The following is a 12,563-nucleotide window of genomic DNA, read 5'->3' on the forward strand; positions in this document are numbered from 1 at the left end:
GTGTTAGATGTTTTCGTTAGAGAGCCTTATGTTTCTGTAGAAGAATCACGTTGTATTTATGAAATTGTTGTTGCTGGTTCGTTTATTTCTGGCAGCATTGATCTTTTTGGTCATTCGCTGACCTTGTGCCAGTGAAAGTTTTTACTTTAAAGAAGAAAAATATTTTGTACAATCAGCCTGTACGAGGTTTGATTCAACATTTTTTTGTTAAATACACACAAAGAAAAATTACTCTAAATTTAAAAAGATCGTTCGTTGGATTAAAAGTTCGCGTTGGTGAATATTCGTATAAAGTTCAAACTTTTCAATTTAAAAGTTGGAATGTTTTTGATACTACTATGCATTTATGGAACAAAATCGTTGTATTGGTAAAAGTATTTAACTTTTAATTGGAAAAGAAACCTTTTATGGCAAGAATACACAACATTTAGCACTACAGTGATAATTTCAGAAAAATGTGCTTGGTTTTTAACATTTATTTAAAAAAAATTAAACTGTATGTTAAAAAAACATTTTTTATTGTATTTAATGCCTCTCCACTAGCTTCAGCTCAAGGTAGGCCAATATCCGAGTCCAAGCTGTACCGATTCATACGGTACGCCACCGGTCACTTCCGAATACCCCAGGACGGTTCCGGATGGAGGTTTCGACGCGCGACAGCAGTGTAACACGATGGTCGATGGATTCGGGAAGGGTGGTCGACGTTTTCCGGCTGGAAAGTAAAGTGCCTGAACGGGGAGTTCCCGATCCTGGAAGCGCATCCGGAACATGGAGTTGATGAGGCCCTCGGTACGGAGTTCGATTTTGAGCACGTTTTGAGCACTACTTCGAGAATGACACAGATTTTTTTTGGCTCACTGTCCAGATTCATTTGGCTGAAGTTGCGCCGTCGCGACGTGAGTGTTTGTGGGCGGGAAGTTGCTAAAAGAGATGGAAAGTAAGTGAAGTTGGCTAGCCACTGCACACATTCTCAATACTCACCGGTGCTCTAAACCGCCGGCACCGAGTGCAACATCTGCGCTGACCACCTCCGATTATGTAGCTTTTCGTCGTCCTCCTCTTCGTCGGAGGCCCATCGTGAAAATAAACTTTCGCGTACTTGTCCAAAAACCGGAAGTTAATCTTCTTCAACGCAATCTCGTTGTTCACGCAACGCTTCGGCAGCGCCATCTCCTCGATGATCTCGCCCCAGTCCTCACGCGAACCACCCAATACAACCGGTGCGAATCCACATTCCTACCTCTCATCCTACAAAAACAAACAAAATCAATCACAAGCCCCACAAAACACCCAAGCTTTCTTCTTACCCATTCCGGTCGTGGAACAGCTGCAGTTCCTGCAGGAAGCTCGCCTTGTCCTTTTTGAGCACTTCACCTCGTCCCGCTCCTGCACCACCCTCCTTCGAAGGCGTTCCGCTGCTGCTGTTTGGCTCACGAAGGTTTCCGCGTCCGAGTCCTGGCTGCTGCCGCGGTCGGCTTTGCTTTGCGTCCTAGACTCACCAGCACCACCGGACCCACCAAAGTGTTTGTTTACATTTGCGACTTAGGCGTACACGGTTACACGAGAACGTCGAAATGAAAGAAATTTTACAGTCGAATTAAAAGGAAAAACTTTTAAATCAGTGAGCAATGAGATTTTCAAAAACTGTAGCAGTAAAAGTTTTCATTTTCAAAACAAGAAAAAAACTTTTAATGTAGCAAATTTTAACAACTTTTTAATTCGAAAGTAAGTTACTTTTGTCATTACCGTAATATTTTTTTGTGTGCATGGCTCAAAAGTTGCGGTTTCTTTTGTCTGTCTACAACATAAAAAAATAAAAAAAACACAAAGTTTGGAAAATTCTATATAAAAACTAACATATTTTTTTTTGAATAGTCCTCAAGAATACCTACAACTTTGTCGAAGACATCGAATCGATCAGACAATTCCTTCAAATGTTACAGATTATCAAATATTTACGTACCATTTTGGTATAGACAGTTGCCAAAATTGTATGGAGACATGTATGGGTGAACCAATGACACAAAATGGCTTCTTTGGTCATCGGGAAGGACCCCGCAAAGTTTGAACCAACTCAAAAAATATAAATAAAATCTAGTGCTTGGATAATAATTATTGCGCTTCTATTGACTCAATAATAGGCTAAGTTATAGCAAATGTTCATTTGATAACCATAATGAAACAGTGCGATTTATGTATGGGGAAGTGGTTGCAAATCATTAACACAAACAAAACTGTGTGGAAAACAAACCACCATTCCGCTTTAAGCGTGTTAGATGTTTTCGTTAGAGAGCCTTATGTTTCTGTAGAAGAATCACGTTGTATTTATGAAATTGTTGTTGCTGGTTCGTTTATTTCTGGCAGCATTGATCTTTTTGGTCATTCGCTGCCCTTGTGCCAGTGAAAGTTTTTACTTTAAAGAAGAATTGTTTGAAACATGCAGAAAAATATTTTGAACGATCAGGCTGTAAAAGGTTTGATTCAACAATTTTTGCGTTGAAACCAACCTTGATTTTCTCAGTTCCACAAAAATCTTTTGTTGTTTTGAAAAATTTGCTTTGACGTTTAGCGTTGATTAAAAAAAATCTTGATTTTCAAATCTTCAAAATGTTTAAGTTGCCTAATTTTTCTGCGTGAATGAATGAAAATTACATGAGTATTAAAAAATCATTAAAAAATAAGAAAATTAAAATTCTGACACAAAAATTTCAAAAAACATTAATAAATTTAAAAAAAACTGGAAAAAAACAAACAAAATTGAAATAAATGTCTATAATACATAAAAAAATAAAAAAATACATAAAATATATTTTTTATTGGGTTTTAAAATTATACTAAAATAAAGGACTTTATTGTGCAAAACGTTAAAATTTATTTTTCTAAGCACAAAAAAAGTAATATCAAAATTTAAATTACAAGCCATGTTTTCAACATTTGAATGGAAAAAATGTGTGAAAATGCATTTTACATCATTCCAGTTGTTTTGCAATCACACACACAAAGAAAAAATACTCTAAATTTAAAAAGATCGCTCGTTGGATTAAAAGTTCGCGTTGGTGAATATTCGTAGAAAGTTCAAACTTTTTAATTTTAAAGTTGGAAAGTTTTTGATACTACCATGCATTTATGGAACAAAATCGTTGTATCGGTAAAAGTGTTTTACTTTTTGTTGGAAAGGAAACCTTTTATGGCAAGAATAAATTACATTTAATACTACAGTGATAATTTCAAAAAATGAGCTTGATTTTCATATTTATTTTTAAAAGTTCAAAACAGCATGCTAAAAAAAAATTTTTTATTGTATTTAACGCTTCTGCTCAAGGTTGGCCAACATCAGAGTCCAAGCTGTACCGATTCTTACGGTACGCCACCGGTCACTTCCGAAGACCCCAGGCTGGACGGTTCCGGATGGACGTTTCGATGCGCGACAGCAGTGTAGAGAACAGGATGGTCACGTTGCCGGCCTTCATCAGGACAGTCTTGGAGGAGTTGGCCGTTGATTCGGGAAGGGTGGTCGACGTTTCCCGACTGGGAAGTGATGTGCTTGAACAGGGAGATCCCGATCCTGGAAGCGCATCCGGAACATTGGGTTGATGAGGCCCTCGGAACTCGATTTCGAGCACTTCATCCTCCTTCGAGAATGACACAGATTTTTTTCATCACGCTGTCCAGGTTCATTCGGCTGGAGCTGCGCCGTCGTGAGATGAGCATTTGTAGGCGGTTAGTTGCTAAAAGAGATGGCAGTAAGTGAAGTTGGCTAACCACTGCACACATTCTCAATACTCACCGGTGTTGTAAACCACCTGCACCGAGTGCAACATCTGCTCTGACCACCTCCGATTATGCCGTTAGTCGTCCTCCTCTTCGTCGGATCCGTCAACTCACCGTGAAAATTAACTTTCTCGTACTTGTCCAAAAACCAGACGTTAATCTTCTTCAACGCAAACTCGTTGTTCATGCAACGCTGCGGCAGCGCCATCTCCTCGATAATCTCGCCCCAGTCCTCGCGGGAATTGACCTTCAACCTCCAATCCCGGGCCACCACCACCGAATACAACCGGTGCGAATCCACATTCCTACCTTCCATCCTACAAAAACAAACAAAATTAATCACAAACCCCACAAAGCACCCAAGCTTCCTTTACCCATTCCGGTCCCGGAACAGCTGGCCTTGTCCTTTTTGAGCACTCGACCCCGTCCCGCACCCGCACCCCCTTTCTTCGAAGGCGTTCCGCTACTGCTGTTTGGCTCACAAAAGTTTCCGCGTCGGCTTTGCTTTGCGTTCTAGACTCACTAGCACCACCGCGGTGCACCGGACCCACCAAAGTGTTTGTTTACATTTGGGACTTAGGCGTACTCGGTTATACGAGAACGTCAAAATGAAAGAAATTATACAGTCGTATTAAATATTTAAAAGTTAAGACTTTTAAATCAGTTAGTGAAGAGATTTCAAAAAACTTTACCAGTAATAGTTATTATTTTTAACACAAGAAAAAAACTTTCCCTCGAGCAAATTTTGCCAGCTTTTTAAATTAAAATTAAGTTACTTTTGTCATTACAGTAATATTTTTTTGTGTGCACTGTAACTGTTTGGACCTTGGACTGGGCCGACGGAACGCGAGGGATCCCGGAGGAAAGAAAGACGACCGCGTTTACTGCTAACTAAAACTAATGTTTATTTGCGTCCGTTTCGTTCGAGTCGTGAACAACAATGAGCCTCTTGCGCGCGAACTGTCAAATGCGCAGGGTTGCCAAATCGCCAGATGGGAGAGTTGCTCTAAAGCACCCGAACATTCTCCCCCGCCTTGAGGCACATCTGCCTCAAACCACCAACTCCGCCAGCTGCTACGATCTTCTTCGTCGTGTGTTTGATCTTGAGCTGCAATCCCTTGCCTTCGCCAGCGCTCGCCGTTTGATGGTGTGTCCAGTTTCCGATCCGCTCTACCTGGAGTAGGCGCCGGATGTAGTCACGAATCCACAGTTGCTTGAACGAGAACGTGGCGTCCTTGAAGCGTGACAGAGTGACGTAACCAGCGACGTCCTTAAACTTTCTTGTCGGTTCAGTCGAATCAGTGTCGACCAGCGCTTGATCTCCCTCCCTTTCCGTGAAACTCTCGCCGTTGATGTTCTGCTTTCCTTTCTGTATCTTAACAGCCGGTCCAATTGCGCGGACGCTGGATGTGTTGATAGATTGGATCCTTGGCCGACCAATCCAGACACAGACCCTAGAGTCCAGCGATGCTCGAGGAAGAGCCACGTCGATTCCTCGAACACTGACCGGTTCAGTCGGCAGGATGTTTGCCTTCCGCTGTGCTCCCCGTGGGTCCTGCGCCCCCATCTCGTTGATGACTGTTACCTCCGCTTGTGCTTCCGAGTGCTTCATTGAGGTGTACTCGCACTGTTCTGCATCTGGGTGCAGCGTGTTTTTCGATGCTTCGCCGTCTGTGAGTGCCATCTCTACGCCCGCCGCGGACGTCTCCGGACCACCCTTACTTCCGTCAGATCTCAGCCAAACAGGGTGGGTAGCTGACTCCCCAACCGCCGATGGCTGTTCCTTGTTGGTAACGCGACACAGGTTTTGGAGTCCAGTGATGCTTGGGAAAGAGCCACGTCGATTCCCCGAACACTGACGGCTTCAGTTGGCATAAGAGCCTTCCACTGCACTCGCCTCGGATCCTGTGCCACCGCCATGTTGATGACAGCTCCATCCACTTCTTCCTGTTTGTTGTTGTTTCCTTGCATTGTCGCCTCTCCTGCAGATGCCTTCTCTACGCCCTCCATGAGCGTCTCCGGACCATCTTCACCGTTATCACACATCGCTTGACCAGGGTGGAATGTCGACACCCATATGGAAGAGTGATGATTCTCCGGAAGCGGTGACCAACTCGATATCTGTTCGACTTCTTCCCGCGTTGAAACCGTTGTTGGGTCCGTAGCGGACGCACAAACTAACCTGGACTGGCTGTCGCTTGTTGTTGTTGGACCCGAGAGGGGTGCGCAACTCGACACCTGAGCGCTGCCATTCGGATCACCTGGAATGGTTCCGAACTGGCCGACGATCGCTGCGTCCACTTCTTTGCGAAACTGCCGGATCTCGTCTAGCAGACTGCCGCTGCTCGATTTCCGGGTAACTGCTCGAACCGGGGTTGTGTTGATGATGTGGAATTCGAGCAGTTCCTTGGCCGCTTGGTAGGCCTTAAAAAACTCCACGGATTTGTTCTGCTCTGCGGCAACTGCTTTCGGGTCGTCTAGCAATTCCTCGATGCTCTGCTGCGTCCGCCGGAACTTCCCAGCAAGCTCCCGGAGCCGTTCGAGCCGTTCCGTTGCCTCGCTGAAGGACGCCTTCCGTACAGCGAGTTTCCCGGCTGCCACCAGCTCCCCACTCACGCGGACCAAGCACACCTTTCGAAGGTGTTCCAGCTTGTCCATACTGACCGGTTCGCGAAACCCATCCGGCGACGAAGGACCAATGTTTGGACCTTGGACTGGGCCGACGGAACGCGAGATCCCGTGGGAAAGAAAGACGACCGTGTTTACCAACTAAACTTAACTAGTGTTTATTTGCGTCCGTTTCGTTCGAGTCGTGAACAACAATGAGCCTCTTGCGGGCGAACTGTCAAATGCGCAGGGTTGCCAAATCGCCAGATGGGAGAGTTGCTCTAAAGCACCCGAACAGTAACTGAACATCGCACTTTGCTGAGTTCCTTTCCGCACCACCCCATACGATTTTTTCAGTTCAACTACGATTACACTTTTTTGTGTAAATCCTACGGATTTTACAAAACAAAAAAAGTAAAAATATTTTTTTAACAAGTACAAACAAACTAAATTTGATTATAAACGCTGGGAAATGCATTTCAAATTGTTTTCAGTTGATTGGACGTCAATTTCCACTGAAATTTTGAAGTTTCATAAAAAAAATTGTTGCTCCCTGCAGGTTCTCTGTCTGCATTGGTTAAAAAAAAAAAAAGGAAAAAGGTAAAATTCAAAGTGAAATATTTTTTTTATTTTTAAAATATTAAGTTTTTTGTACTTTTTTTATAACGAGAAGCGGGATAATCGGAGGTGGCCAGAGCGGATGTTGCACTCGGTGCCGGCGGTTTACAACAACCGGTGAGTAATGAGAATGTGTGCAGTGGCTTGCCAACTTCACTAACTTCCATCTCTTTTAGCAACTAACCGCCCACAAATGCTCATCTCGCGACGGCGCAGCTCCAACCGAATGAACCTGGACAGCGTGCCGAAAAAATCTGTGTCATTCTCGAAGAAGGATAAAGTGCTCGAAGTCGAATTCCGTTCCGAGGGCCTCATCAACCCAATGTTCCGGATGCGCTTCCAGAATCTGGAACTCTCCGTTCAGGCACTTCACTTTACAGCCGGGGAACGTCGATCACCCTTGCCGAATCTACAGTCAACTTCTCCAAACCTGTCCTGATGAAGGCCGGCAACGTGACCATCCTGTTCTCTACTTTGCTGTCGCGCGTCGAAACGTCCATCCGGAACTGTCCAGCTTGGGGTCTTCGGAAGTGACCGGTGGCGTACCATAAGAATCGGTACAGCTTGGACTCGGGTTTTGGCCAGAAGCGTTTAATACAATAACAAAATGTCTTTTTTTAACATACTGTTTAAAACTTTTAAAAATAAACATAAAATCAAGCCCATTTTTCTGAAACTATCACTGTAGTATTAAATGTTGTTTATTCTTGCTATAAAAGGTTTCTTTTCAAATTAAAAGTAAAACACTTTTACCAATACAACGATTTTGTTCCATAAATGCATGGTAGTATCAGTAGTATCAAAAACTTTCCAACTTTTAAATTGAAAAGTTTGAGCTTTCTACGAATATTCACCAACGCGAACTTTTAATCCAACGAACGATCTTTTTAAATTTAGAGTATTTTTTCTTTGTGTGCTTGGAAAATTAAAATTTTTAATTTTAATTTTTTTGATTATTAGAATTTTGTATTTTTAAAAATTTAGAATTTTAAGATTTTTTGAATTTAGAATTCTTGAAATTTTGAATTTTTGTTCATATTTGCCCAAAACTAACAAGAGCAGACATCAAAAAAATCTCCAAACACTCATTCGAACTTTTTACGAAAGTTGTAGGCCGCAGTATTTAAAATACACTCAACCCCCGGTGGTTGGTCACTTTTTCGTTTGACACTTTTTAGGTTGTACCAAGTTTGTATCCTGTTGGTTTGATAAAGTAAAACTAAAAAGTGACGAACTAGCTGTCACTTTTTACACGCACTCCCGCACACTATCAAAACAAACGTTTGGTAGTGTGTGTGAACGCCGTGTAAGAGGGATGTCAAACTAAAAAGTGACCCCGTTCTTTGCCAACTGTTGGTTTCAAACCATCTTACAGTCAAGACAACGCTCGAGACAACGATTTTTGTCGTGATTCGATTACCCAAAGTGCAATTTAGGCGAGGACTTCAGATAATCTTGGTTGAATTGGGTCCTAAAATTAAGTTCATTGTGTTGATATCATTGTTCATAACGATAAAGTTCAATTTTATCAGCAAAAAGACACTTCTCACGACCACAAAGGGTTTTACCGTAATCTGGGGCGAATCGGGACATCAGTCTGAATAGGGACAGCAGTTTTTAGAGCACTTAAAGCTTTTAAATTTGGAAATGGATGTACACATTTTGTTGGTCTGAGTCTGTTCCAAGGGGGTTGACACTCGATCATTCTGGAATAATTCCAGGATCATTCCGGAATAATTGGAATGATGAGGATGATTGTTCTATTTCATGAGTATTTCCACTTAACCGTGTAAACGTCAAAACATCGGCAACATAAACAATAAGTTTTTTTTTTTTGCGTGGTTGCGTTTTTGTTTCCAATAATGGAATCTATTTAAATTTAACTCAATTTTTTCCCCAAATGCAAGTAACGGGTTTGCAATTTGAAACCGGTCCCGTCAGAGGTGTTCGGCGCCCAGCAGGTTCCGGAGCTAATACTGCTAGTGAATGCTAGAATGCTGCCAAATCACTGCAGGGACGGTCCGTCTCGAACGGAAGAAGTTGTGTTTCCTACTACTAAAAACTGGTCGCCTCCCAACGTGAACCAAGCACCTGGAAGTGGATCTTGCGGAATTTGCCGGTGGAAGAGGACAACAAGCCCCTATCGCAGTCATCACCTCCATCACGATGATCTTCTCCACCAGTAGATGGTCTCGGCGGAAGACTGTCTCGTGGTGAAACAATCCGTCAAGGACGTGGTGGCCGTACTCCGGGACCTCAAAACGGTGATCGGGGAGATGCGCCCGCTGGCTCCGGTCAGGAAGCCCCGCTGATCAACGGTGAAGAAACCTTTTGTCAGGAAAGCAGTGTTACCGGCAAGCAGTTGATCGCGTTCACTGTTATACTGACGATGCATTCCCGGACTCTTGGTCATTCCCGGACGAGGAATCCAATCGAGACGCATGATGCGCGGGACATGATTCCAGCCAAGCTGGTCAAGTGTTTCTAAGTTTAGTTCAGTACACTGAGCGTGTCGAAGGCGGTTTCAATCCGGGAGTTGGAGTTGCGGCGGAGAGCATCGGCAAGTTGTTCACGGTTAGAGGAATCGTTGCCCGTTGCAACGAGGTGTAGCCCATGATGACGGTGGCAACGTGTGACCGTTACGGCCCTTGGAACCTACGTCACACCAACGAGCAGTTTCGCCCATCACTGGCTCATTAAAGACAAACCGGACCGTGACAACGATTTTCGTCTGGCCAAACACATCATGACATCACGGAATGCAGACTCCATCGCCCATCAAAACTCTAGACATGTCGCTGATCCGCCGGTACAGACCATCATACTGTGCAAACGCAAAATGCCGGTCATCACGCCGAAACTGTCCGAGTGCATCGTCAACGCGTACGTTAAACTTCCCCGCGAGGCACGCAGCAACCACGAATCGACCCGAAACTTGCTGGGAATTTCGCGCCTCTTGACCGCCCTTTCCCTACCCCGTCTGGCCGACGAGGTCTATAACGTCCAGAAGACCCTCCATCTGCTGGAAATGCCCAAGGACTCGCTGAACCAAACCAACCAGAAGACCACTAAATAAGTATCTTATTAAATGCCAACCGCATCAACAATTTTTTGTATTCTCAGCGCCCAAAACAAGATCTTCGCGCTGGTGCGGGAGTTGGCCGGGGCGAGCAAGACGGCCAAGATCTTGGACGCGAAGGAGCGCAGCGCGATCATTATCTGATTTCTCCTATACCTTATTCATCCAGGTGGTTCATATGTTTGTCCTTAGTACAATGTTGTAAGAGAATAAATTGAGTTTTATAAGCAGTAAATGTATACTTTGAATAAACTTTATTTTATTTTTTTAAACCCTCTAACATCCAAAGCTGTTTGCAGAAATATAAACATCAAATATTCAAATCTGTGTAAAAATGAATTAGAAGATTCATAAACTTCTGAGCTTGGTCTGTTTCCGCGTGATTAGCTACATCAGCTCCTGCTCGCAATATGATTGCCAATTTCGTTCACGTGAATGTTAGCGGATGCGTTTGCTGCTGCTGACCGGCGAAAGCTTCGTGGAATCAGTGGCATCACAACCTGAAGGGCCGGTGCCAACGTTCGCCGGGTCGATGGACCACTTCGTCGGCAGGTCGATGGCCTGAATCCAACTGTTATTCAGCCAACCTACATTTGCTCCAGCCTCCCGATTCTCACCAGGTTCATCCCGACTAGCGCCCCCTGCTGAATGAGCCAAGGTTGTCTCTCATGTACGCAATCCGATCCACGCGGATGATACCGCCATCCCGACTAAAGTCATCCTCATCGTTTTCAGCGAGAACTCCCCACCAGAACCAGCGTACGCATCTCTCCGGTCACCGCTCCGATGTCCCGAAACACGACCACTACGTGTCGAAGGAGGTCCTCGTCGGACCGGTTCACCACGAAACGGCGTAGAACGTTGTTCTTCACATAAGTACATTTTAACGATTCTCAATACTTTTTGGGTCCAGGCCGGCAAGCCTGGAAATGTTGGGAGACGTTTTCCAAAGCGCCAAGTCTGACATCACCGAGGATGTACAACCACATAACTTCCGAGCTTCTTTGTGCATCTTCGTCGTAAGTTGACCCGTGTAGGCGAGCTCCCGGTTCCCAGTTCTTGAGGTCAGCTCACACTCGAGCTGATCCAATTTGTCCCTTCTGCGAACGTCCATTCGCGTTCCGTCACGTGCTCGGATCGTAGAACACTCGGCATCGCCGGTCGTCGTCCGGCAGTTTAAACTTTTTGTCCTGCAGTTCGACGGTTTTGATCGGCGTCTTGATCTGAGCCTTGCCGCCTTCCTCGGGTCGTCCACTGGCTTAGATATTCCGGCCGGTTCATGCCCGTGTTTACCTTCTCGTGTGTAAGCTGGTACTACGGCCAGTTTGCTGCCGGGCTTCTGACTAAGTTCTTCGTAACTTCTCGCGATGGCCAATCCTTCGTTCGGTGCTTCGTTGGTTCGATGAAGAGGTCTTCCGGCTTATACGACATGCTCCGTTCGCCTTTCCACTTCTTGTGCTTAAGCGGTTCCAGGTCCGTATTTTCCGGGTTTGCCACGTCGTTGGAGGAGGGTGGGGGGGGGGGGGGGGTCTTCGGAAGAGGAACGACAGGGCGCTGTTGGGACCCTTCCTAGTTTCCTGGGCGGCTTGCTGCATGGTGAGTTCTCCGTCACAAGAGCCATCTTGTCAGCGATTAACGCAAAGACCCGGATTGTATATAGATTGTTGTTCCTTCGACAGAGGAGTTGACGGCGGACGAGCCGGAGTTGTTTTGTTCAAGTCCTGAAAGAAAAATCGTAGTTAAAACCATCTAACTTGTCAAAAATGAAAAAAAAACTTCGAAGACCTTCGTCTCAGTCGCCTTCTTTTTACCATCCGGCCACAACACTTGCGCTTTGTACACTTTGACGCCGTACAGCTTCTTGACCGCAGCCTTGACGTGGTTCTTGTAGGCGCCCAGGTAGATCAGGACCACCAGCGTGTTGGCATTGATTTTCGTGGGAACTTGGAGTTGCGGGAAAGACGCAGAGTACGCGGACAACGGAACATGACCGTAGTGCGGATCTTGCGCTGCACAGCGCAAACGGTCCTGTGACCACATTGTAGTAGCCACAGTGGCACCAAGGTTGGTTTCTTGGGGCCGACCGCAGTCTCCTTAGTCTTGGCGTCGGCATCAACAGCCTTTTCCGCCGCTCCCTTCTACGCAGCCCTTTTTGGTCATTTCCGCTAGCAGCCGAGCAGCACCCATGAGGTTGTCTATCTTCCCCGTCCGGTTAAGGTGGTCCTCCATACTCAGCAGCACCACCGGGTGCGGGATTCTGACAGTTTCCGGTTCCGTGTTGCCTACCTCGGTCAGTTGGAGCAGATTCCGGCGGGATTTTGCCTCGAACATTTGCGGACAATTAAATTTTGATTTGATTTAAGAAGCATGTTTACTTTTTCTCGCAGTTTGACAGAAGATCAGCGCTTACACGCAAAAATTAAATTAACAATAATTTTGCAAAAATGAATCATTCCACCATCATTCTGGAATAATTCTGGAATGAACG

General features: G+C 45.0%; 2 protein-coding genes across 2 annotated transcripts in view; both read right to left on the reverse strand.

Moving 5' to 3' along the window:
* The window catches only part of LOC120418577 (myotubularin-related protein 13), a 65,382-nt gene that overhangs the window by 34,623 nt on the left and 18,196 nt on the right, over nucleotides 1-12,563 (reverse strand). The gene's annotated exons all lie outside the window — the stretch shown is intronic.
* On the reverse strand, nucleotides 10,344-12,445 carry LOC120419378 (uncharacterized). Its single transcript, XM_052711087.1, has 2 exons — nucleotides 11,861-12,445; nucleotides 10,344-11,796 (listed from the first exon to the last, which is right to left on the reverse strand). The coding sequence occupies exons 1-2, from the start codon at nucleotides 12,113-12,115 to the stop codon at nucleotides 11,701-11,703; spliced, it is 351 nt and encodes a 116-aa protein (XP_052567047.1). The 5' UTR covers nucleotides 12,116-12,445; the 3' UTR covers nucleotides 10,344-11,700.

The sequence above is a fragment of the Culex pipiens genome, chromosome 3 (genome assembly GCF_016801865.2).
Source record: "Culex pipiens pallens isolate TS chromosome 3, TS_CPP_V2, whole genome shotgun sequence".
NCBI classification, from domain to species: domain Eukaryota; kingdom Metazoa; phylum Arthropoda; class Insecta; order Diptera; family Culicidae; genus Culex; species Culex pipiens.

Bases quoted from the DNA above. Each gene is read 5' to 3' on its own strand.
- LOC120419378 (XM_052711087.1), bottom strand. From the start codon at position 12,115: ATGTGGTCACAGGACCGTTTGCGCTGTGCAGCGCAAGATCCGCACTAC. The intron at 11,797-11,860 runs GTCTTCGAAGTT...TTTTTCTTTCAG, and splicing joins AGAAGGCGACTGAGACGAAG to GACTTGAACAAAACAACTCC.